The 23,146-nt window shown below is 58.1% G+C and overlaps 2 protein-coding genes across 7 annotated transcripts; both read right to left on the bottom strand.

The window, feature by feature from the left end:
• Nucleotides 1–732: 732 nt before the first annotated feature.
• On the bottom strand, nt 733–8,997 carry SSH3 (slingshot protein phosphatase 3). 2 transcript variants are annotated; one of them, XM_029209674.1, is made up of 14 exons: nt 8,620–8,997; nt 8,038–8,078; nt 7,229–7,460; nt 6,157–6,275; nt 6,006–6,077; nt 5,587–5,652; nt 5,312–5,500; nt 5,135–5,228; nt 4,743–4,871; nt 4,614–4,660; nt 3,774–3,920; nt 3,330–3,530; nt 2,958–3,231; nt 733–1,824 (listed from the first exon to the last, which is right to left on the bottom strand). In XM_029209674.1, the coding sequence occupies exons 1-14, from the start codon at nt 8,683–8,685 to the stop codon at nt 1,552–1,554; spliced, it is 1,950 nt and encodes a 649-aa protein (XP_029065507.1). In that variant the 5' UTR covers nt 8,686–8,997; the 3' UTR covers nt 733–1,551. The 2 variants fall into 2 exon arrangements, with proteins under 2 accessions (XP_029065507.1, XP_029065508.1); XM_029209675.1 differs by having other exon boundaries at nt 8,038–8,075.
• An 826-nt stretch (nt 8,998–9,823) lies between these two features.
• Nucleotides 9,824–21,679, bottom strand: ANKRD13D (ankyrin repeat domain 13D). 5 transcript variants are annotated; one of them, XM_029209066.1, is made up of 15 exons: nt 21,511–21,679; nt 20,802–20,937; nt 20,549–20,673; nt 19,658–19,703; nt 19,432–19,575; nt 18,992–19,181; nt 13,264–13,330; nt 12,783–12,864; nt 12,500–12,561; nt 12,262–12,392; nt 11,156–11,313; nt 10,950–11,066; nt 10,701–10,864; nt 10,533–10,621; nt 9,824–10,258 (listed from the first exon to the last, which is right to left on the bottom strand). In XM_029209066.1, the coding sequence occupies exons 1-15, from the start codon at nt 21,598–21,600 to the stop codon at nt 9,982–9,984; spliced, it is 1,878 nt and encodes a 625-aa protein (XP_029064899.1). In that variant the 5' UTR covers nt 21,601–21,679; the 3' UTR covers nt 9,824–9,981. The 5 variants fall into 5 exon arrangements, with proteins under 5 accessions (XP_029064899.1, XP_029064901.1, XP_029064900.1 ...); XM_029209068.1 differs by having other exon boundaries at nt 9,824–10,180; XM_029209067.1 differs by having other exon boundaries at nt 10,533–10,567.
• Nucleotides 21,680–23,146: the final 1,467 nt, after the last annotated feature.

Below are 23,146 nucleotides of genomic sequence, written 5' to 3'. Positions count from 1 at the left end.
GGGGCTAGAACCCAAGTGTCCTGCTCCTCCGTCCACTAGGGTTAGAGCAGTGCTGGGGGTCCCACCAGGGTCTGGGTGAGAGATTCATTCCTAAAACTGGGCGTGAGATCTCAATCAACAAGAACATTTGCTGCCAGCTCCTATCTGAGGCCTGCTTCGAGGGAAGGAGCTGCACTCACCCACTCCCAACCCCCAACCAAACTAGAGTGTTACAGGGCAGAGCATATGATCTTGGGAAGAGGGGAGAGAAGTGACAAAGATGGACCCACTTACTCTTCTTGAACATTGTAACTGAGCAGAAGGAACCCCTAGGCAGAGGGGAGGGCCCACCGAGGGTCCTTCTTCCCTGGCAGTGATAGGCTGGCTTGGAAAGTCAGGCTCTCTTGCATTGCAGCAAGAAGAAGATTCTTGGGACCCAAAGTGTGCTCAAGAACTAGCATCAAGTGCCCAAAAGGAGAATTAGCTTCTGGGACGGGCTTGGTCCTGTCCACATAGGCATCGACAGCTTCCATTTCCTCATGGGTAACTCCCTTCCGCTGCCCCGACAGAGCCCAGCACCTGCTGTCCAGTGTAGACTTGTTCCCCTGCCGACCTGCCTGAGGGGGGCGGGGCAGCTAGCATTTACCCAGGCCCTGCCCCGGGAGATGAGGGAGATAGCGCCCACCTCCCCTCTTCTCTTCCCCATTCTTCCTCCCACCCCACCCCAAACACACCACTCCCCATTCGGGCCTGTCGCAAGATACCTGGGAACTATGAAGAGGCTGGAAGGGGTAAGGAGAGGCCACACTCCTTGTGCAACCAGAGAAAGAGTGGACCGACAAGCTTTATCATAAAATTGAAAACAATATGAAAATGTTTTTTCTTTCTAAGTACAAAGCCAGACACTATTAAGACTATGAAAAACTGGCCAGAGGCCATGAAGCTCAGAAAGAAGACTCTTTGGCGTAGTGCCCTGTGCTCCAGTGCAGTGCAGATGGAGGGTGCTGGGGGCAGCAGCAGAAGACTCAGGCTGCTTATGGGGGGTGTGAGGGAGGCTGACTGGCCAGCCCCGTCAGAGGGCTCTGGCTCCCCACTCCTCAGAAACTCCCACGTCTGGGGACTGAGGTTACTCTCGGCCTTTGGGGGCTACTGGTTCTCTGCAGAGCCCCAGGAGTGAAATGGGGTCGGGGGGATGAGGCAGACAGGAGTAGGGGAGGGAGGGAGCATTAGCCTTTCTGCACTGAGAAACTCTGTTTTTTATTCCATGGCTGCAAGTGTGTGTTTCAGGCAGCAGGTGAGAATGAAGCTAGGGTACTGTTGCCCCCAAAGGCACCTTCAGTCTCTCTACGACATCCCCAAATGTGGAGGAAATCTTAAGCCCTTGGACAGGTGGACATGGGTCTGAGACTTAAGGCTGTAGGTGCTGAGGCTGTAGTGACGGGAGTCTGGGGCCTCCTGGGGAGGAGCTAAGAGGAACGTGGACAGGCCGACAGGAGTGAGGGGTGCTCATCCCAGGAGCTGTGTCCTGGCGCCTCTGTTTGTGTCTAGGGGGGCATGGGAATGTGTGTGGGCTCACACCTCGCCCTCCTCGCCACTGTCATCCACGCTGGGCTGCCTCACCACCTTCTGGTGCCTGGGTGTGGACAGACAGCCAGCCTTCCACTGCTCCTGGAAGGCCCGGGTCCGGCTGGCCACCAGGGCGGCGCTGTTGAGGGCAACCACAGACTGGCGGGACCTCAGGGCAGGCCAAGGCCCCTTGCGGGCCTGCTGGCCTCCCTTGGCGCTTGAGAGCTGAGGGAAGGGCTGTGGAGGGTCTTCATCTGAAAACTCCTTTGGAGAGAAAACCTGGAAGGATGAGAGTATAAAGAAGAGTCACGGGGAAGTCGTTCCAAGGCAGGGGCACGGAGCACAGAGCCTAGAAAAGGGTAGATGCAGAGCACCTGTTGAGTGAATACAGAAAAAGCTACTACAGGTACTCACAGGTCAGATTTCCCTAGAAGGGAAGGCAGCGCCCCAGCCCTACTGCCACCGCTCCTCAGCCCTCACCTGTCTGGCCCCCAGAAGCCCTCCTTAGCTCCCCTGCGCCCGCCGCGTCCTTGGGGTCCTCTCCTCCTCCTCTTGCCCCCCACTGCTTTGTACAGTCAGTCCCATGAGCCACAAGGGAAACATCTTCCAGGTGCCGGGCCCTGGGCTGGGTGCTGAGTGAGGACACCCTGCCTTTAGGAACACACACACCCACCCATCAACCATCTGTTCCTCCCTCCAGCCTTCCACACCCAGTGCCACCTCCTCCAGGAAGCCTTTCCCAAATGTTCCTGTCCTCTGTGAGGTGAGCTCTCCTTCCTCCGGGTCAGCTACCTTGGACTCAAGTCACATGGGGGGCCTGATTTCCTAAGGCAAGGGCCAGGTCTCACACTTGTGCCCTGCAGCACTTAGCACAGAGAGCCTGCTTAGCTACTCAGCCAGCACTTCAGTTGTGTGAGTGCTATGACCCCTCTGCACGCCATCCTTCGATGGGTTGCCCTTCCGATTGGGGAGGGGGTGCTGAGATCATCTTATCTACACCCATCTGGGGTCAACAGTTGGTTGTGCAGCTCCTGGCCTGGGGAGGATGCTCCTTCCAAGGCTGGGCAGCCCTGCCGCTTAGGTAGCAAGTCCTTTCGTCAGGCTGAGAGCTGCCTGCAGCCACCAGCCTAGGGCTGGTTTGGCCGTGGAGCCCACCAGATGGCCCTGTCCCGTGACTGCTCTCCAGCTCCCGTGGAAGGCAGCACTCGCCTGTCCTCATCGGTTCTCCTCAGCTACTCTGAGGGGATGAAAAGGAGCTGCCCAGGGTGTGGTCCCCCTGCTCAGGTGCCCCCCGCTCAGGGCCAAGCCGAGCCCCAGTCCTGGACTTTCTCCATCCTCCAGCCACCTGCCCCCTCCTCATTTTGGCCCCCACTCTGCCTCAACCTGGGCTGCTTCCTTAGCCCCAGCCTCACCTCTGGCAGGTCACCGTCCCCTGAGGTGCTTTCCAGCTCTGAGGATGGCTCCAGGAGGCTGATGGACCTCATAACCCCGCGGAGGTTGATACGGGGCCGTGACCCAGGCTCTTCTTTTGGGGCTGCCTGGATCTCCTCCAACCCCACCACATTCAGCTCCCCACTGCCCCCGGGTTCTGGCTGAAGAGGTGGGAACGGTGTAGAGACCTCGGGGGCCAGGGGCTCCTCTGGGGAGGCCCCACCCACTTTCTGCTCCCAGACATGGCTCTGCCGGCTGCGAGGGGGTGGCCCTGAGTCAGCTTCCAGTGACCCAGCCGCAACCTCCAGCACCCACCACCACCCACCCCCTTCCCCTTGTCCCCCACTCCGTACCTAGCGGTCAGGATGCCCTGGTAGGTCTGCAGCTGGCGCAGGAAGCCCGGGTTGGGGCGGGCGATGGGCCGCAGCTCCTGCACATGGCGCAGAGCCTGCTCCAGGCTCCAGCCGTACTGCTTCATGGCGTAGGCGATCACTGTGGCGGCCGAGCGGCTGACGCCCATCTTGCAGTGGACCAGCACCCGGGTGCCCTGCGCTCTGTGGAGGCCGAACCGGGTCAGCTTCCCCTCCCCCTCCCCCTCCCCCGCCCCCTTGCCATGCCGTCAGTGTCGGGGAAAGGCAGGTAGGTAGATGGTGGGCTCACCTCCCAGAGCAGAGGGGAAAGGAGGTTAAGGACCCTGAGGGCCCGAAAAGCTGAGGGCAGAGCAGGCAGGAGGAGGGCATGGGCCCTGGACGGCAGGAAGCTGGGATGGGGCGGGCGGAGGGGTGGGACGGCCCGACCTTGCAGCCTCCACAAAGCGGTGCGTCTCCTTCCAGTGGGGCAGCAGCTGGGCCGACTCCTCATCCCAGAGGCGCACGTTGTGGTAGGTGAAGCGCTCGGGGTAGAAGTTGTCAATCTCGCGGGCCATGTTCAAGATGTGGCTCACCCTGCAGCACGGGGCACAAGGCCAGGCTGACGTGGCCACGGGCACCAGGCCCGTTGGCCAGCGGAGCCAGCGGACCTGGGTGTTAGTTTTCTGGTTCTGAGGGTCCGGTGGGGGCAGCACAGTTGCAGTGGGAGGAGGAGATGACAGTGACCTTGAGCAAATCGGTTCACCCCAATGGGCTTGAGTACTGTCCCCCCTGGCCTGTCCCCACCCCGCTTCCAGGTAGCTGCTGGGCGGCCTGCAACACACGCCCTTCTGTTATCGTCAGAAGTCAGTTAGACATGGGCTTCGGAGTTCAGCTGAGATGGGGTGGATCTGCAGCAGCTGGATGACAAGGGTCACAGCAGGTTTCCCGAAAGCCCATGGTGGACAAGTGACAGGAGCCGTTGGGAGCGGGCAGCCAGGTCTCCTATGGGAGAGGGGCTCTCCCTTCTCCCAGAGACGTGGTCAGGCGAAGAGGGGCTTTTCCGCTTTACAGCTCGGGGAGGTTAAGAGGGGGCCAGGGAGCTGCCAGCAGACCAGCAGGGTAGCTTATTCCCCTGTCCCCGCCTGAGCCCATATGAGGGGAACGGCCCCAGGGGCGGAGCTGGAAGCAGAGCTAGCTGCTGCTGAGAGGGTTCTGGGGGTTTCTGGCCAGGCTTCCCCACGGGGGAGGACAGAGGGCGGGCAGTCCTGGGAGGGCTCGAAACCCTACCTGTTTCTCTGCAGCTCCTCCAGGTTCGCTGCGTTCCACTCTGAGCCCTGTGAACACGGAGAGAGCGTCATTGGCCCTCTCCCCCAGCTGCAGCAGGCCCCATCTCCCAGCCCTCAGCCTGCAGCTCACCAGGTAGAGGTGGGGGAAGATGCGGGACGCCCGGTCTTGCTGGGCCATGAGGAGCAGCATCTGGTTGTCGATGAAGTCGCGGTATTGTTGGAGAGGGCATCCCAGGCGCAGCTCCAGGGCCTGGCGGATCTGCAGGCAGGAGGGTGAGGAGAGGCTGGGGGCACCTTGCGAGGCTCCCGATGCCCCATCCTTCCCTGGGGGAGGGAAGGGCCTCTGAGGACAATACTCTGTCCCATCAAGGCAGAGAAGCTGAGGCCAGGCACGTGGGAACAGCTTAGACAGCAGGAAAGCTAAAGTGGGAGGCTCCAAGGAGAGGACCACTCTGGGGCCCAGCCGGAGGCCCCCCACAACCAGGGCCCCGCTCCCCCCCTGGTCCCCGGCACCCTGCCCACCTCTTTGGAAGTGATGCTCTCCAGGTCACTGGAGTCCAACACCTCCCACAGCTCAGCCCGGATCGCCTGCTCCATCTGCTCCTGTCCCAAGGGCCTGGGAACCGAGCCCGTCAGTCCAGGGGCCCCTTCCCCGCTCTGCCATGGCACAGCCCCCTCTCCTCCCCTCCCTGTACTGACCGGCCGGGCTCGATGCTGGGAGGCCGCAGAGACTCCAGGTCAGCCATGGCCATCCACTCGTTGAGGCAGCTCTGGTCAGAGCTCAGTCTGTCCTGGTAGTGGCTGGCCCAGGCGAGGGCATTGCCCCCTGGCACAAGACCACTGCCTAGAGCCGCCTCACATGCCTGGTGCAACACCTGGAGCGTGGCCCTGGGACAGAGGAGAGGCTGGGTCATGCTGTCCTCCCTGCTGCCCCTACCCAGACCCTGAGCCATCTTCAAGACCCAGCCCCTTACCACATGGTCTGGATGCAGACTGGCTTGAAGATTCGACTCTGCCCACCAGATGTCACACTGAAGCCCCTGTGGGAGGTCAGGTGGGGGTGGAACCCAGCTCCTGGCTCTGGGACAGGGCCCCCTGAGAGGCGTACCCACTAGCCACCTAAGGCTGGTCCTCAAGATATATACACATCATCTAAACTTCAAAATAAGCCCTGTTGCCAGATATGGGGCAGCTGAGGCCCAGAGCAGTTAGGTGACTTGCCCAGGATCACACAGTGAATCTCAAGTGGAGCTGAGAGTAGGCCCAGCCTAGAGTTCTGCAGTTGCTCCCCAGTACCCACCACACCCCTGCACACACACCCCCATACATCACACTTAGTTATTCCACCCTCTGGCCCCTCTCCTTTCCCTTCCCTCCAGTTGCCACCTCTTACCCGTCTCCATCTAGGTACACCTGGGTGTCACTCCAGAGAGGCAAGACCAGGCCTAGGGTGCAGCTGGGGGAGCTGGCAGGGACAGAGGGAAAGCTGTTGTCACCCAGCACCTCACTTCCTTGCCCTCCTCCCTTCCTCTCCCTGCTCCCACCTGCTATCAGGGAAATCCACGCCCAGAAGGACTGTCTCATCCTGGCTCAGACGTTCTCTTGTGGAAACTACCAGCAGATAGCGGAGCCTGGCGGGCCGGGCCGCCTCCAGCTGGGCTGCCTGGGGAAGATGGGAAGGGAAAAGCCCGGGGTCACAGTGGCCCAGAGGACCCTGCTCCCCCCACCCCTACCTGACACACAGCCGGGTCTAGAACAGACCTGCCACCTGCTCCCTCTGCACCCATCCCTCTCTTCCCAGATACCAGATCAGTGGTTACAATCTAGTGGTTCCCAACTTTGGGATCTCATGGTCCAATAAAATGTCTAGAAAGATTCTTCTCAGAGAGGGTGTGTGTGAACAAAAGGGGAGAATAGGCATGACAGATTGCCCTTTTTTTTTTTCTGCCTAGGAAGGAGGTTTAAGAAACACCTTTCCACTTGCCATTACCATAATTTGATTCAAGGAATGTTTTTCACCAAAAAACTATTAAGAACACAGTTTCACAATAAAGGATGGTGCTTCTGTGGAATTAATTCTGCCTTACAAAAAACTGACTGCATCTTGTTTTTCCCATTGCTGCAGTGAGGTTGTTCCACAGGCATCTGGGAACTGGTCCTCACTTTCCCGCCTGTGTCCCATTCCCGTACGGGCCCCTCCAGCACATGAGCCCACGGTGGGTGCTCAGCAGGCCCCCCTGAGCACCAGTTCATTTGTGGGCAACTCACACAGTCAGGAAGGTCTTGTGCTGGTTGAACAGAAACCCGCCTCTGGGTAATTCCCAGCTCTTGGACCTAATCTGACCCTACAGGCTCACATCGGACAAACCTCCCCATCCTTTCCCAGCTCTCCAGAGACCCGAAGACATGGCCGGATCGCCCTGTTAAGACAACTCTAGCCGAAACAGCAGAGTCATCGGGGTTTGGGTAACCACTACGCTCCCCAGGGGGCCCCCTGCTCTCACACCACTGCTCCCCAAACACACACACACTGGCCCCATTCCACCCTCTCCTCCCACCTGGGGAGTGGCTCTCTCCCCTTTCAGAGGGCCAGAGGGCTCTGGACGGGGCCCTCACCAGGCGGATGTCGTCTTGTGGCCTTAGCAGCCCCACCATGAGGCGCAGGTGCTGACTCTGTTCCTGCTTCCTGAGACTCTGGGGCCCATGCCCGTCGTCTGTCTGGTCCCCGTGGGGCTGCTCCTCCCCGGGGGGGTCCTCCACTGGCTCAGAGATGGCCTTGGCCGCATCTCCATCATCGCCTCCATCCTGCAGTCCCAGGACAGCCCCGCCGAGTACTGCAAAGCTCTGCCTGGTAGGGGAGCAGGGAAACCATGATGGCCCATCGTAGCTCTTAGGACAGGGGTGTGTCAGAATCACCTGGAGGGCTTGTTAAAACGTGCTGGACCCCATCCCCAGAGACTCAGTGGACCTGGAGTGGAGGCCTGAGAGTGTGCATTTCTAACCAGTTCCCAGGTAATGCTGCCCCAACACTTTGGGAAGCACTGCCTTGGAGGCTCTCAAGCCTCCAGCCCACCTATTCTTGTCTGAGGAGGGGTGGAGGTTGCTTCCTTTTCCTTCCCACCTGCCTAACTCAGTAGATACTGTGAACCTGGTGGGGACTCAGGAGTCCTCAGGCCCTGCCGTCCCATGCTGCCCACTGGCTCGTGACCACTGGCCACAGCCAGGTCCAGGACAGTGGGTGAAGGAGCTCCAACTGACCAGGGGGAAGATGAAAGCAAAGGCAGCCAGCTGTGCCCACCAGCTGTGCCTACTGGCAACACTGCCCCACATAGTACGTAGCGGGCTTTGGCTGCAAGTCCTCCAGGATGGCTGTGGCCAAGGCTGGCGGCTGGACGGAGGTGCGTGTGTTGGGAAGAGGTGCTCACCTTCGCTGGACCCGGCTTCTGCGCTGGGACACCTGGTCCTGCTGAGAAAGCAGCCCCCAGGGCAGAGTGAAGAGGCAGGGAAGGATTCTCCTCTCCCCTGTCTCAGGGCTGCTGTGGTGGATGGTGGAGGGATCGCGCCCCCTCCGCGCACACCGCCCACCCCCGCAGTGGGGAATGGAACCAGAAAGGGGGTCAGGTCCCCTTGGCGCTGCAGTCCACTCTCCACGTGGAGGCACTGGGGGAGCCCCGGCCCAGGTTCAGGTCCAGCGCCCGGAGGTAAGGGGGCGGGGGGGGGGAGGGGTGCGGGCGGTCGCGGCTGGAGCGCCTGAGGCTTTGGCGCCTGTCTGGGCCCAGAGCGGGGTAGGGCCTCCTTAGGCGGTCACGGCTCCGGATCTCGCCTTGGTCCGAGTTCCTGATTGCCTCAAGATTCCCCCCCAACCCCTCCCCCCACAGCCTGAGACTTGAAGTCCCCCTCCGCACACCCCCAGGCTTCAGGGGAGGCTGCCCGTGGACAGCAAACACTCCCCCAGGCCCAACTGGCAGCCAGCTGCGTGGGCAGGACCACAGCAGAGCCAGACTCACCGTGGGCCCCACAGGCGTGGAGTGGCCGCCGGCCGGAGGCGAGCGGCTTACTGTGACCAGGGCCATGGGACCAGACCGGGAGCACCTGGGCCGGCAGGGGCACAGCACCCTCCCGCAGCCCCACGGACAGTCCCTGCCCCGCAGGACCAGGAAGGAGAGTCCGGAGCCACCAGGGCCTGGCACCTCCTCGAGGGCGGACCTTAAAGGGCCAGACACCCGTCCAGCCCGACCTGAGAAGCCCGCAAGCAGTGGCCACCGCCCCTCCCTTCGTGTCTCCACAGGTTCGGTCCGCCTCGTCCCCGCCCCCCGAAACACGTTGGGGGCGGGGCGCAGGTGCGGAGCCCGGCAACGGCGGCGGGAAGGGGCAGCCTACGTTGGGTTCAGGGTTCGGTCCCTCCTCACAGGAGGCGCCCCTGCCCCTGTCCTCCCTGCTCCGCCCAGTTAGGTCACCTGAGCTGTGCTCTGGGCCTCAACCGTTCTGCTAGCAGCAGAGATGGGACCTAGGGAGGAAGGACTGAAGACCCGGGTCTTGGAGAGGACCAGAACCCGTGGGTCTTAAGTGGGGAGCACCCCAAACTTCTTTCTCCTTGCCGGTTGGCCCTGGCGCTTCCACTCAGCATGAATCACTGAGAGACACTCGAAGCTTCAGGGGCTATCAGGGTGGGTTTAGAACTAACCCCTGAGGCTCACAGCAGGTCCTCAGGGCCACCTCGGAGGTGAGCAGGGCAGGGCTGAGCAGGTTCACAGCGGCGGCAGAGGGAAGTGACTTGTCTAATGTCACTGCAGTAGAACCTGCCGGAGTCAGGTCAGGAACCCAGGCCTGGGGCACAGGGCCTCCTCTGACCCGACAGAGTCCGGAGAACCAGACTCTCCCCGTCCCTGACACAAGCAGGGGTGGGTTCCCGGAAAGCCTGACTGTGTGGCCGGAAGAACCGGGGTCTCCAGTAGGTGGGATAGGGCTCGGGGGAACTGATGTTCACGGAGCACCTACTAGGGCACCTGACACCTGTCGGCTCATTTTACCCTCCCAGAAGCCCTGGGGGTGGGAGGCAGTCTCATTTACAGCTGAGGACACTGAGGCTCAGAGGGGCTAAGGGGACCACGGTCAGGATTCAAACCCAAGTCTAAGGCCATTGCCCACAGTGTCTCCCCTCGGTGCCCCCCAGCACTACCCCCCCAGCCCCCCCAATGAGCGGAGCAAGCCTGCTGCTGAGGGTCTCTTTATTTCCATCTCAGTCTCCAATGCACGCCCAGCCGCAGGGCTCCAGGCCCCAAGCCCAGCAGCAGCAGAGTGTCTATAAATAAATAAGTTACAAAAGTGGGGGGCGGTGCAGCCCCGGGCAGCCCTCCTGAGGGCGGGGCTCAGAGCTCCGTGAGCGAGCGCTGTAGGGTCCGCTGTAGGTCCTCCTCCTCCCGCCGCCCCCGCCGCTCCCACTCCGCCTGCTCCCGCGCAGACAGCTCCAGGGCCAGGCGAAGCTGCTCCTCAAAGCTCGGGGGCGCCCTGAGAGGGGCCCCCGGACCCTCAGGCTCTGTGGACATCTGCAGGCTTTCCTGGAGGGCCCTTCCAGGCGAGGCATGAGAGGGGAGAGCAGACCCGTGAGCGCTAAGGCTGGGGAGGAGGCCGAGGGCTGGGACATGGCTGCAGAGGCCGAAGATAAGGACAGGGAGGCTGGGACCCGAGGACCGGAGACAAGAGACAAGGCCGGGCCCCGTCTCCCCATCCCTCGTGCCACCCTCGCTGGTGGGCAGCACGGAAGATGGAGGGTGGCCTCAAAGAGGGTGTGGGGTCCTGGGGCCAGCACCTCCCTGCTACTTGACCCCACCAGCCAAGAACCCCCCCCCCCCCGGCCGGCAGGGTCCTCGAGGCAGGGCGGGGCTGAGACATGGACCTGGCAGGTCCCGGAGGGCCTCACCGCTCCAGCTGAAGCTGCTCCTCATAAGCCGTGACCTGGGGAAGGTGGGCACCAGGCCGGGTGTTGGTCAGGGCTTCCCAGACAGTCACCTGCAGCAGCCAGAGCCCGGAGCTGTCACCTCTGCCACCCCTGCCCACGCCCGGGGCCCAGCTCCTGCCCGCACCCCACCTGCTCCGCCTCCGTGCCCGCCTCCAGCAGGCTCTGCTGGATGGCAAACTGCAGCAGGTCGTCGTCCTCGTCGCGAAGGGGCTCGCTGCGCTCTGCGCCCAGCACGCTGTACCCGTCGGGCACCTCAAACACGGCGGGGTCCACCTCACAGGGGAAGGGGCTCGCTGGGTGCGGCAGAGGGGTCGTGCTCAGCCCCTGGTGCACAGAGACCAGCGAACCTCACAGCCCCGCGCCCGCCCACGGCGGTACCTGAAGCTGCGATGGCAGAGCCGGGCGCTGGCACCCACACTGAGCTCAGGGGTTCGTCACAGCCACACAGGTTGCCGAAGGTGATGCGGGCATTGAGCACGTGGAAAAGGGGGATCTCTGTGAGGAGATGTCGAGCCTGAGCCAGCCCTGCAGCCCGTGCCCACCCCACTCCGGGGGCCCTCCTGCTGCCCGGCCCACCCTCTCACCAATCTTGACCGGGAAGCCGGGCGGGAGGCGCAGGGTGATGAAGTCGCGCAGCTTGGCAAAGTGAGCGTTGCTGATGGCCATCAGGTCGATGATGGGCATCACCTGGTCACCCAGGGAGAGCGGGTGCTCCTCGCTCAGCCACAGTGTTGCCTTGAACCTGCCCGGCCAACCGCAGGACGTGGGTCAAGGAACCTCTGGTGGCCCCTCTGCTAAGGCGCACCTACTCTGGACATCTGCCTCTACTGCTCTCCACCTGGCCTGGGGGACCCTCTTCTCTGCTCAGCCGCTCCTGCCTGCCTCCCCCAGGAGCTCATGTCCTTCTGGCCCTACAGCCTGAGCTGCCCCCCGGCCCTGGGCTCAGGCTGGGCCCCGGGCGCTCTGTGCCAGCTCAGCTCTCCTGGACGAGGAGGGCAGGGCTGAGCTCCTGGCTTCAGTCCCGCCTCGTCCACAGCCCTGCCCTCCTCCTCGGCCCACAGCCAGCCAGCACGTCGCACTTCACCGTACTCTGGGGTCCCGCACAGCCCGACAGTTCGGGACCGCACTGCTGGGGTTGCATCCCAGCCCCGCTGCTGCGTGGCTGAGGGAGTCCACGTGAGGTTCCTGGCACAGTGCTGGGCCCACCAGATGCGCTAGAAGTCACGGCTCATCAGAGCCTCACAGCACCCTTGTGAGCAGGTGGCCAAAGGCAACTGTTCTCGTTTTACTGAGGGGGAGGATAGACTCTCAGAGGGGAAGGTGATTCCTTGGGCCACGAAGCCAGGAGGTGTTAGAGCCGCGTGCCCTTCCTGTCTGCCACAAGCTGGCCCCCAGCAGGTGCTCGTTCAGTTGAACAGAAAACCATGCATGGGTGGTGCTGCCCATTCATTTGTTCACCAAGAAGAGCGACCAGTCCTCTGAGCCAAGCCCCAAGCTGGGTGCCAAGGACCATGGCTAAAGCAGACCTGGCCCCGGCCCCCAGGGAGTGAAGTCGAGAAGGCAGCCAGCTGGGTGAGTGAGTCCCCCACTCCAGGGGGCCCTGTGTGTGACAGGGTCTGCAAGGGCTCGGGGGCACCAGGCAGGGTCCCCTGTCCCAGAGGGAAGCCCCCCGCCAGCCCCCAGACCTCACCTCTGTACTTTGCTGGACATCTCAATGGGGCGGCCGATGTTCCTCGACTCCAGGCTGAAGTTGGGGTCAAAGTACTCGTCGGGGGAAATGGCGGTGGGGTTTGTGGGGCTGGCTGCCTGCTGCACAGGAGCCTGGGTGGCCCCGGGACCAGGCTTAGCGCTGGGGAGGCGCCGGCCCGGCCCCGCCCAGTGGGCCCTGCCAGTCGGCCCCCAGCCCCCGCCCCCCAGTCCCGGCTCACCCCATTGTGGGAGGAGTGCTGCTGGGCCATCCCAAGGAAGGACTGGAATGGAGTCTTCCCCCCTAAGGAGAAGGGGTGGAGCCCATGAGGGGACCTGGGGCCACTGCCCCCAGACTGCCCGCGCCTAGCCTCCACCCTGGGAGCCTCCCCTGTGGTGGAAGGCGGAGCAGACGGGAACGGGGAAGCCTTCCAGCTGGTCCCAGATACTCTGGCCCTGACCCCAGATCAGGGTGACCACCCCGTACGGTGTGACTGGGCAGCAGGCAGGCGCACCTGGGTTTACCTTTGCTCCTCGACTTGTCCTGATCGGAGAGGTGCTCCGTGCGTGTGCGTGTCACCAGCTCCACATTGGTGGCGCTGTACACCTGGGGAGCAGGGGGGACACAGGGGGAGCTGGGGGCTCAGAGCCTGCTGCCCACACTCAGCCTCACCAGCACAGGACCCAAGTCCTCCTGTCCCCAGGGACAGACAGGATCTCACTCCCCACAGTGGAGGGGGTGGGGTCTGAACCCCGGGAAGTCACTAATGAGGGTAAAATGCTCCTGGCTTCATCTCGGTGATCCGGGTAGGGGCCCGTGCTGTGGGTAACCCCTGCGTGCTCAGCAGGGGCTGGACACTCGGGCCCCACTGAGTTCCCATGGCCACACAGGGCATCCGGAGCCCACGGGCTGCTGGGTCTCCCTCCACACAGGGTGGATGTGGAGAAGGGGCAGATTTCCTGGGCCTCGTCTCCTACCCCAGCTCCCACCACTAGCCTCTCCTGCCTTGGCCTCGTAGCCGCTAACGGTTTCCATCTTCTCAGACCGCCAGCCCCAGATACCACATTTGTTCCTGAAACAGACCAAACAGGAGCTCATGAGGACCCACACCCCCCAACTCTGGCCAAAGTCGTCCCTTCCAAAGACCCCCTCCAATTTGCCTTCCTGCTGTGAAACACACAGGGGCCTTGAGGAGGCTGCCTGGACAGCTGGGGACAAATGAACAGAAGACTGAGGACTAGAAAGTACTGGGGAATCATTAATTTTTGCTAGGTGTGATAATGGCATTGGGGCTTGGTTTAAAAACATCCTTATCTGTCAGAGTCACATGCAGAAGCATTTACTGTTGAAATGATACGACATCTGGGACGTGCTTTAAAATAGTTGGGGGAAAAAGAAAACAGGAAAAAAGTGAGGAAGGGTAGATTCAACAAGATGGGCAAAATGTTGGGAACTCCCTGGCAGTCGAGTGGTTAGAACTCGGCGGTTTCACTGCTGAGGGCCTGGGTTCGATCCCTGGTTGGGGAACTAAGATCCCACAAGCCGTGCGGCGTGGCCAAAAAAAATTTTTAAAAAAAGATTGGCAAAATGTTGATAAATGCTGAAGTTGGGTGATGAGAACATCATACTAGTCTCTGTTCTTTCATATGTGCTTGAAATTTTCCATAATAAAAATTTAAAAATAAAGGTATGTCTGATTCAACAATAATAGTTGGAGACTTCAGTACCCCACTTTCAATAATGGATAGAACAAGCAGACAGAAGATCAACAAGGAAACAGAAGACTTGAACACGCTACGAACTAGACTTGATAGACATCCTTAGATCACTCCACCCAACAACAACAGAATACATATTCTGCTCAAGGGCATGTGAAACATTCTTCAGGATAGACCGTAGGCTCGGCCATAAAAGAGACCTCAATACAACTGAAAGGACAGAAATCATACACAGAATGTTCTCCAATCACAACTGAATGAGGGCTTCCCTGGTGGCGCAGTGGTTGGGAATCTGCCTGCCACTGCAGGGGACACGGGTTCAAGCCCTGGTCCAGGAAGATCCCACGTGCCGCAGAGCCATCTGGACCCGCGAGCCACAACTGCTGAGCCCACGTGCCACAACTACCGAGGCCTGCGCGCCTGGAGCCTGTGCTCCGCAACAAGAGAAGCCACCGCAATGAGAAGCCCGCTTACTGCAGTGAGGAGCAGCCCCTGCTCACCGCAACTAGAGAGGGCCCGAGCGCAGCAGCAAAGAGGCAACGTGGCTAAAAATAAATAAATAAAATAAATAAATAACAACAACAACAAGAAAGCAACCTTAATTAAAAATAAAAAACTGGACTTCCCTGGTGGCGCAGTGGTTGAGAGTCCACCTGCCGATGCAGGGGACACGGGTTCGTGCCCCGGTCCGGGAGGATCCCACATGCCACGGAGCGGCTGGGCCCGTGAGCCGCTGAGCCTGCGCATCCGGAGCCTGTGCTCCGCAACGGAAGAGGCCACAACAGTGAGAGGCCCGCGTACCGCAAAAAAATTTTAAAAAGACAAAAACAACAAAAAAACTGAATGAAATCAGAATCAGTAACAGAAAAAAGATGACTTGGGAAATTCATGAATATGGGAAGAGTAAACAACATACTCCTAAATAACCAATGGATCAAAGAATAAATCAAAAGCAAAATCAGAAAATGCTTTGAGATGAATGGAAACGAAGATACAACATACCAAAACTTACGGGACACAACTAAAGCAATGCTTAGAGGGAAACTTATAGCTGTAAATAACTATATTAAGAAAGAAGAAAGATCTTATATCAATAAGCTAACCTTCCATATTAAGACACTGGGAAAAGAGCAAACTAAACCCACAGCAAGCAGAAGGAAGGCAATAATAAATATTAGAGTGAAAATTAATGAAATGGAGAATAGAAAAACAATAGAGAAAATCAATTCAACCAAAAGCTGGTTCTTTCAAAAGATCAATGGAATTGATAAAGAGGGAAGACTCAAACTACCAGAATCAGAAATGAAAGAGGGAGCATTATTACTGACATTACAGAAATAAAAAGGATTATAAATAAAAGAATATGATGAACAATTGTACCCCAACAAATCAGATAATTTAGATGAAGTAAAGAAATCCTAGAGAGACATAAACTACCAATACTAACTCAAGAAGAAGTAGATAATCTAACAGACTTGTAACAAGTAATGGGACTGAAGCAGTAAAAACAAAAACAAACCAAAAAGTACCCACAAAGAAAAGCCCAGGCCCAGATGGCTTCACCAAAGAACCCCACCGAACTTTTACAGAAGAATTAATACCAGTTATTCACAAACTCTTGCAAAAAATAGACAAGGAGGTGACACTGCCTAACTCATTCAATGAGGCATTGCCCAGATACTAAAACCAGGCAAAGACATTACAAGAAAACGATAAACCATTACCTCTTAGGAATATGGACACAAAATAGTAGCCGACCAAATCTAGCAACATATGAAAAGAATGATACACCACGACAAAGTGAAATTTATCCCAGGGATACGGGGTTGGTTCAACATCTGAAAATTAACTGATAGCAACACATATCAATAGAATAAAAATAAAAGTCACGTGATCATATCGATAGACACAGAAAAGGCATTTGACAAAACCCAAACCCTTTCACGATAAAAACACTCAACAAACTAGGAACAGAAAGCAACTTCCTCGGCCTGATAAAGCATACCCACAACTAATGTCACACTTAATGATGAAAGACTGAATGCCTTCCCCCTTGTTTCTTTATCAGAAACAAGATAAAGATGTCTGTTCCTGCCACTCCTATTCAACATTCTACTGGAGGTTCCAGACAAAGCATTTAGACAAAAAAAAGGAAATAAAAGGCATTCGGATTAGAAAGGAAGAAGTAAAACTATTAACAGATGACACGATCTTACATATAAAAAATACGAGGAATCCACTAAAAACCCATCAGACCTAAAAAATGAGTTTGACAAGATTGCAGGATGTAAGATCAATATATAAAAATCAATTGTATTTTTATAGATTTGCAATGAACAGTTCAAAAATGTAATCAAGGAAACAATGCAATTTATAAGAGCATCAAAAAGAATAAAATACTTAGAATAAATGTATTTACTGTAAGTGTAAAACTTATACTCTGAAAACTACGAAACATCATTGAAAAAAAATTAAAGATCTAAAACGGAAAAATATCCAACGTTCATGGCAGAAGACTTAACATTATTAAAATGGCAACACTCCCCAAACTGTGTTACAGATTCAACACAAACACTACCAGAATCCCACCTGAATTCTTTGTAGAAATTGACAAGCTGAATCTGGAATTCATATGCAATTTCAAGGGACCCACCCAGAATACGTAAAATAATCCTGAGAAAGAAGAACAAAGTCGGAAGGCTTATACTTTCCAATTTCAAAAACTTACGACAAAGCAACATGTGATTAAGACAGTGCACAAAGAGTCATACAGACCAGTGGAATAGAACTGAGAGTCTAGAAATAAACCCATACATCTCTGGTCAACTGATTTTTCCACAAGGGTGCCAAGACAATTCAATGGGAATTAACAGTCTTTTTAACAAACGGTGCTGGAACAAGTGGATAGTCACATGCAAAAGAATGAAGCTGAATCCTTACCTCCCACCATATACAAATATTAACTCAAAATAAATCAAAGAGCTAACTGTAAGAACTAAAACTACAAAACTTTCAGAACAAAACATTGGGGAAAATCTTCATGACTTTGGATTTGGCAAAGTATCGTTAGATATGACACTAAAAGCACAAGAAACAAAAGGAAAAATAGATAAACTGGACTTCATGAAAATTAAAAACTTTTGTGCTTCAAAGGACACCATCAAGAAAATGAAAAGACAACCCACAGAATGGGAGGAAATATTTGCAAATCGCGTAGCTGATAAGGGATTTCTACCTAGAACATACAAAGAACTCTTGTAACTCAATAATAAAAAGATAACCTAATTTTTAAAATGGGCAAAGGGGGACTTCCCTGATGGCGCAGTGGTTGGGAATCCACCGGCCAATGTCGGGGACACGGGTTCAATCCCTGGTCCGGGAGGATCCCACATGCCGCGGAGCAGCTTATCCCGTGCGCCACAACTACTGAGCCTGTGCTCTGGAGCCGGCGAGCTGCGACTACTGGGCCTGCGGGCCACGACTACTGGGCCTGCGGGCCACGGCCCTCAGCGTGCACCTAGAGCCCGTGCTCCGCAATAAGAGAAGCCGCCGCAATGAGAAGCCCATGCGCCGCGGTGAAGAGTGGCGCCCGCCCGCCGCGGCTGGAGGGGGCCCACGTGTGGCAACAAAGACCCAATGCAGCCAAATTAATTAATTTTTGAAAAAGATAAAATGGGCAAAGAATCTGAATAGACACTTCTCCAAAGAAGATATACAAACGGCCAATAAGCACATGAAAAGATGCTCAACATCATTAGTCATTAAGGAAATGTAAATCAAAACCACAATGAATACCACTTCACACCTGCTAGGATGGTTATAACACCAAAATAAATAAATAAATGAGCGGTAAGTGCTGGTGAAGATGTGGAGAAAGTAGAACCCTCATATACCGCTGACGGGAACGTAAAATGCGGCAGCTCCTTTGGTAAATAGTCTGGCAGCTCTTCAAACAATTAAACATCTGTGTTTAATTACCACATGTCACCACAGGACCTAGCAATTCCACTCGCAAGTAAACACCCAAGAGAAAGAAAAGGTATGTCCACACTAAAACTTGTACACTAATGCTCAGAGCAGCATTCTTCATAGTCAAATAGTCAACAGTCAAAAGGAAATAATCCTTATGTCCGTCAATGGACGAATGAATAAACAAAATGTGGTATAGTCGTGCAGTGGACCTGGCCATAAAAGGGAATGCAGCAGTTACATGCTACAACTTGGCTGAACCTTGAAAACATGACGCTAAGCAAAAGAGGCCAGTCACAAAAGACCACACATATTGTATTATTCTATTCATATAAAAATCCAGCACAGGAAAACCTATAGAGACAGAAAGTAGATTAGCTGGGGGGGAGGGGATTGTTGATTGTTAAAGGCAGTTGATTGGGAGTTGATTGTTAAAGGGTACAGGGTTTCTTTCTGAGGTGACGGAAATGTTCTAAAATTGGACGGTGGTACCGGTTACGTATCTGTGAAGATACTGAAAACCACTGAATTGCATACTTTAAATAGGTGAACGGTACAGTATACAAAATTATATCTCAAGAAAGCTGTTTTTTGAAAAAAAGTGTTTGAGGTCTGTTATTGGAACTGGGGCACATGTTGTCAGAGAAATAACACCCTGCCAGAAGGGTGGGCTCCTAGGCTACCCACAAAGGACTCTGGCCCAGACACAGCTGCACCGCTGAGAAGCCGACCTTGCTGCAAACAGCTGCCCTGCACGGCAGCCTCAATCCTCGTTTTTATGGGAAAACACGTGAGGTCAGAAGTCAGGAAACTGGGGACTCCCTGACCCAGCCTCCTCCCAGGGAGACAGCTGCCAGTATAGACAGGCGTGCAGGAGGTGGAAGGTGCCAAGGGACCCAGGACCAGCAGGTGGTCCAGAAGAGACACTGGGTCTGCAGGGACCCCCCTCCCCCTCCCGAGCAGCCTCTGCGAGGGGCTCAGCCTCCCAGAAGCCTGAACTAGAGGCTCGAGAGCACTACCCACGGTGTGGCCCGGGCCCAACGCACCTCTCGAAGGCCACATTGCGAGTGTCCAGGTGGGTGGAGACGATGGGAGAGGTGAGGCGACTGGCCACATGCTCCTCACTGGGCCGCATGGTGGCCAGCAGCGCTTCAGGCTCGTGCAGCGTGAGCCCCAGTGTCTCCGTGTGCACCAACTGCCGGTCGTGGTCAACTTCCATCACCAAGGCTCCCGCCTCTGCCAGCCGGCGTGGGGGTGTGAGGGGGACGAATAAGTGCCAGGACCAGACAGTGGCCAGAGGGCTATCGTGCTGCCCTCAGCCACCTCCTGCCACGGGGTGTGGCCTCAGCCTCTGGACGCCCTCCACCCCCGCCTCCATTTACACATCTGGAGACAGAGACAGAGGACAGCACTGTCCTCATGAGCCACGGGAGAACCTGGGGGCCCTGGTCTGCTGCGTGCCTGCGGGGAGCCCCCCAGAGCTCACCCTGGCCCTTGAAGATGAAGCTCCTCCGGCCGCGTTGCCAGGTCATGTGCTCAAAGCCCAGGAGGCTGGTGTCCACCCGCAGGTTCTCACCCCGCTTCCACACGCGATACACGTCACTCGGGCACATCTTGGACACGAGGGGCACTGCAGGAGGCACAGAGGTCACCAAGGTTCTTTCCCAACGGCCCCAGCCCAGGCCCCTGAGAGCCAAGAGGTCCCCACTCACCCCAGCTGGTGAACTCCCACTTCATCTCCACGTAGAAATCGGGGGCCTGAGATAGACCAGAGCACCGATCAGGGCCCTGCCTGCAGCAGGGCCCAGCGGGCCTGGGAAGCCCCTCGTCCACAGGCCCCCTTCTGGGAGCCCAGCCCTTCCCCAACCAGGGATCAAACCCAGCCCCCCACAGTGAAAGCACGGAGTGCCAACCAGGGAATTCCCTCAGTGAGGTGCGATGTGCCGCCGTGGTCCAGCTTTGCCCCCAACCCAGCCAAACCCCACCCAGTAAAGGGTGGGCCAGGTGAGGCCTGAAAGGTCTGCAAGCCTGGGGCCAGGCTCAACCTGGCCACTGGCCCACTGGGGGTCCCTGGGGGAGCTTCTGCCCCCTCTGGATCCCAGAGCCCTCATCTGCAAAGGGGGCATAGTGACCCCCTGGGGCCCTGCCCCCGGGGCGGAGGGCACAAGGTAGTGTGCTCTCCCAGTGGGGGCCCCCCTACCCACCCACTGTGTGCTTTGAGAAGGGTGGACAGGAGTCCAGGCCGCATCCGCTAAGTTGGATGAAATCCTCCTTTCAGTAAATCTGCATTAACCAGGAGACCCATGATCTAAAGCTCTGTTGAGATTTCTAGCACTAGAGGATCCTCTATGCTGGCAAAAGGCTTTCTCTCCAAAGGGAGAAAAGCCTCATCCACGTGGGCCTGGTTGCCTCTCTTTCCTACATGACCCTGGGCTGGGGTCAAGAGAGAGGGACCTCACTGACAGTGTCAGGAAAGCATGCTGCACAGGCTGGGTGCCCTTCCAAGGCCAGGCCCGGCAGGGTTACCCCACATAGTCTGTCACGGTCCCCTCCATGGCGCCCCACACCCCCCTTACTGGCCACACCTCTACGTCCTGCTGTACCTGGCGGAGTTTGTTGAGCAATTCCGGAATGCCAGCCAGCCTCTGCGTGGCTCTCTGGTAGTCCCGATACTGAAGTACCAGCTGCACCATCTCAGGGTCCCCAGTGCTGACTGCCTCCTGCAGGACTGGGGGCACTGGGCTGCTGAGGGGAGCTCTCTAGATGGCTCCAGGCCTGGCCATTCACTCCCACACACACACACACCCCCCACCCCCGCTGCCAGCCTCAGGGGAGCCCCTTTGCCCTCTGCAGTACCTGCCCAGCCCTGGCAGCTCTCTTTGCCCACGTTGGCATTGTGTCGAAGGAGGACTCTCACGGACTCCAGGTTCCCCAGGGACACAGCCAGCTCCAGGGGGGTGCGCCCCCGGGGGTCTTCCTGTTCGATGTCGTGCTGGGGGAGATGAGACACTCAGCACAGGGCAAGTAAGGAGAGGCCAAGGCAAGAAGGCCACTGGGATGAACAGGGTTGGGAGTCACTGCAGGAAATAAGGACAGCACACAGGTGGTGGAAATGGCAAAGGGTGGCCTGAGTGTCCTGGCAAAGGAGGACAGGGGGTAGGTGGGAAGGGCCTGCCCACCTCTCCTGCCCTCTGCGAGGGACAGAGCTGGGGGCCCGGTGGTGGTGGGCAGGGGTGGGGGTGGGGTGGGGGGGAGGGCCTGGTCTGGTAGAGGTGCAGATGCCGATGTCAAGTTTGGACTGACTTGGGGACCAGGACCGGGCTGCTTTTCTCAGCCTGGCTTAGGGGTGGTGCGGCGCGAGTTCGGAGGCTGGATGCAATGTAAAGTGGGGAGACCGACAGGGCAAGGCCCAGCGCTGGGAGCCGAGGTCAGAAGCCCAAGCTCGAGAGGCAGGTGACCTCTCTTCTGGGCCGGGAAGAGGGAGCCGGGCAGGCGGCCTCCCGATGCAGACCACAGATTTGGGTGGGAGACCAGGAGGACGGCCCGGGCGCCCGATGGGCCTCACCTGGCGGCTGTGCAGCGCGGCCTCCAGTTCGCGGTGCCGGTTCGCCCAGACCAGCCGATGCAGCGGGAAGGTGGGGCCCGGGCCTGCCATGCTGGGCCTCAGCGCCTCATCCCGGGCGGGCCGGCGGGCGCGGCGGGGGCGGCCCGGCTCCGCCTCGGCTTCGGGCCTGGCGCGGGCCCCTCGCCTCCCGTCCGCGCCGAGCCGGAGCAGTGCCCACCGCAGCCCCCGCGCCCCCGCGGCAGTGTCGGCAGCGGCGGCGGCGCAGGCAGAGGGGAGGGCGGGTTCGGCGGGCTCGGCGGGCGGGGCTGCGCCGAGGCGGGGCGGGGCGTCGGGCCTGGCGCGCCCTTGCTTCGCAGCCACAGAAACCTCAGCCCGGCCGGCGCTCGCCGGGGGCGGGCGAGGGGTGCTGCGCAGCAGCCCTGGTGACCACGTGCGCCAGGGCAGAAGCCAGGACCTGCGTCTCAGCCCGGGTCTCAGCCGGGAAGGGTCTGCGGAGGGCGTTCCGGAGGGCGGGGCCTGGATGCAGCTCCGCCAGCGCCCGGCAGGGGGCGTCTCAGACACGGCGCAGACCCATCTTGGCGGGTCCGGAAGGGGAAGGAGGGAGTCCGGAGACTGGGCGGTTCGGCGAAGGGAGGGGCCGGGGTCCCCCGGACGTGAGCGCGGGTGTGCGCGTGCGTGCTCAGCGGGCCGCGGGCCGGTGGCTCTTGGGGTACGCGCGTTTCCCCGGCAGTTCCTTGCCTGTGACCCCGTGTTCTTACCCCAGACCCCGCGGTTACCGACCATGCCTGTGTGTGCGGGTGGGATGCGAGGTGCGGGCTTGCCTCCCCATCACCTCTGAGATGCCCCTAAATGCTGACCAGCTTAGCCTGAAGCACCTTTCTCAGGGACCTGGGCCAGTGTATGCTGGTGGCACACCACAGGCTGGACCTTGCCCTGGGGTGGGGGGTGCACTGGAGTCAGGAATGGGGGTACGGGGGGGTGGGGGAGCAGGCCTGGCTAGCTCTAGGTCTTCTGTTCACCGTGAGTGGCTGCTTTCATCCACCGCGTACATCCCTTTTGCAGAGGCTGCACTTTGCTGCCAGTGTCAGGAGAGGAAGGAGAGTTTCGAAATCAGGGCCAGCCCCTCCACCCACACCGGAACCAGGGTGCAGGCCTCCTCCGTTGGTTGGGCTCTGGTGTCCTTACCCTGGCCTTAGCCTGGGTTTTGGTGAGGCAGTGGCCAGGCTTGGCCAAGGCTGACCTTCTGGTTTCAGTCTCCCTATTTAAAAAATGACCAGATAGTTTGATGTAGATGTTTGAGCTGCGTCTCTGGGCTGGGAGGCCCTAGTTGCCATTTTCACCCTGCCCTCTCACTGTGGCCAGGTGGCTCCTGTGCTCTCTGGGATCACTTTGCTACCCTACGCTGTGGTGTCATCAGGTCATTGTAATGTCCTTGGGTCTAGGACAGCTTAAAGGCCTCTGAATGTCCAGAACTCTAAAATCAGTCCCTGCCGGCTGCCACTGCTGCAGCCTTCTCTAGCCTCCATCTTCCTTAAAAGAGGCTACCCTGACTCCAAGCCCTCTTCACCCCAAATCCAACGGGACTGTCTCAGGCCCAGCCTCTCCTGATTTCTGCGGCCTTGGACACAACTCCCCA

The sequence above is a fragment of the Monodon monoceros genome, unplaced genomic scaffold, assembly GCF_005190385.1.
Source record: "Monodon monoceros isolate NGI ecotype Baffin Bay Population unplaced genomic scaffold, NGI_Narwhal_1 Super_Scaffold_7, whole genome shotgun sequence".
Lineage (NCBI taxonomy): Eukaryota > Metazoa > Chordata > Mammalia > Artiodactyla > Monodontidae > Monodon > Monodon monoceros.
This window is presented reverse-complemented; position numbering and strand designations above follow the sequence as displayed.

Coding starts and splice junctions, on each gene's coding strand:
- SSH3 (XM_029209674.1), bottom strand. CDS start 8,685: ATGGCCCTGGTCACAGTAAGCCGCTCGCCTCCGGCCGGCGGCCACTCC. Junction 5,653..6,005: donor GTGTACCTAGATGGAGACGG/GTAAGAGGTGGC, acceptor GACCTCCCACAG/GGGCTTCAGTGTGACATCTG. Junction 4,661..4,742: donor TCTTCCCCCACCTCTACCTG/GTGAGCTGCAGG, acceptor CCGTGTTCACAG/GGCTCAGAGTGGAACGCAGC.
- ANKRD13D (XM_029209066.1), bottom strand. CDS start 21,600: ATGGCAGGCCCGGGCCCCACCTTCCCGCTGCATCGGCTGGTCTGGGCG. Junction 19,182..19,431: donor CTTCATCTTCAAGGGCCAGG/GTGAGCTCTGGG, acceptor GCCGGCTGGCAG/AGGCGGGAGCCTTGGTGATG. Junction 10,259..10,532: donor GAGCAGCTTCAGCTGGAGCG/GTGAGGCCCTCC, acceptor CGGCCTCTGCAG/CCATGTCCCAGCCCTCGGCC.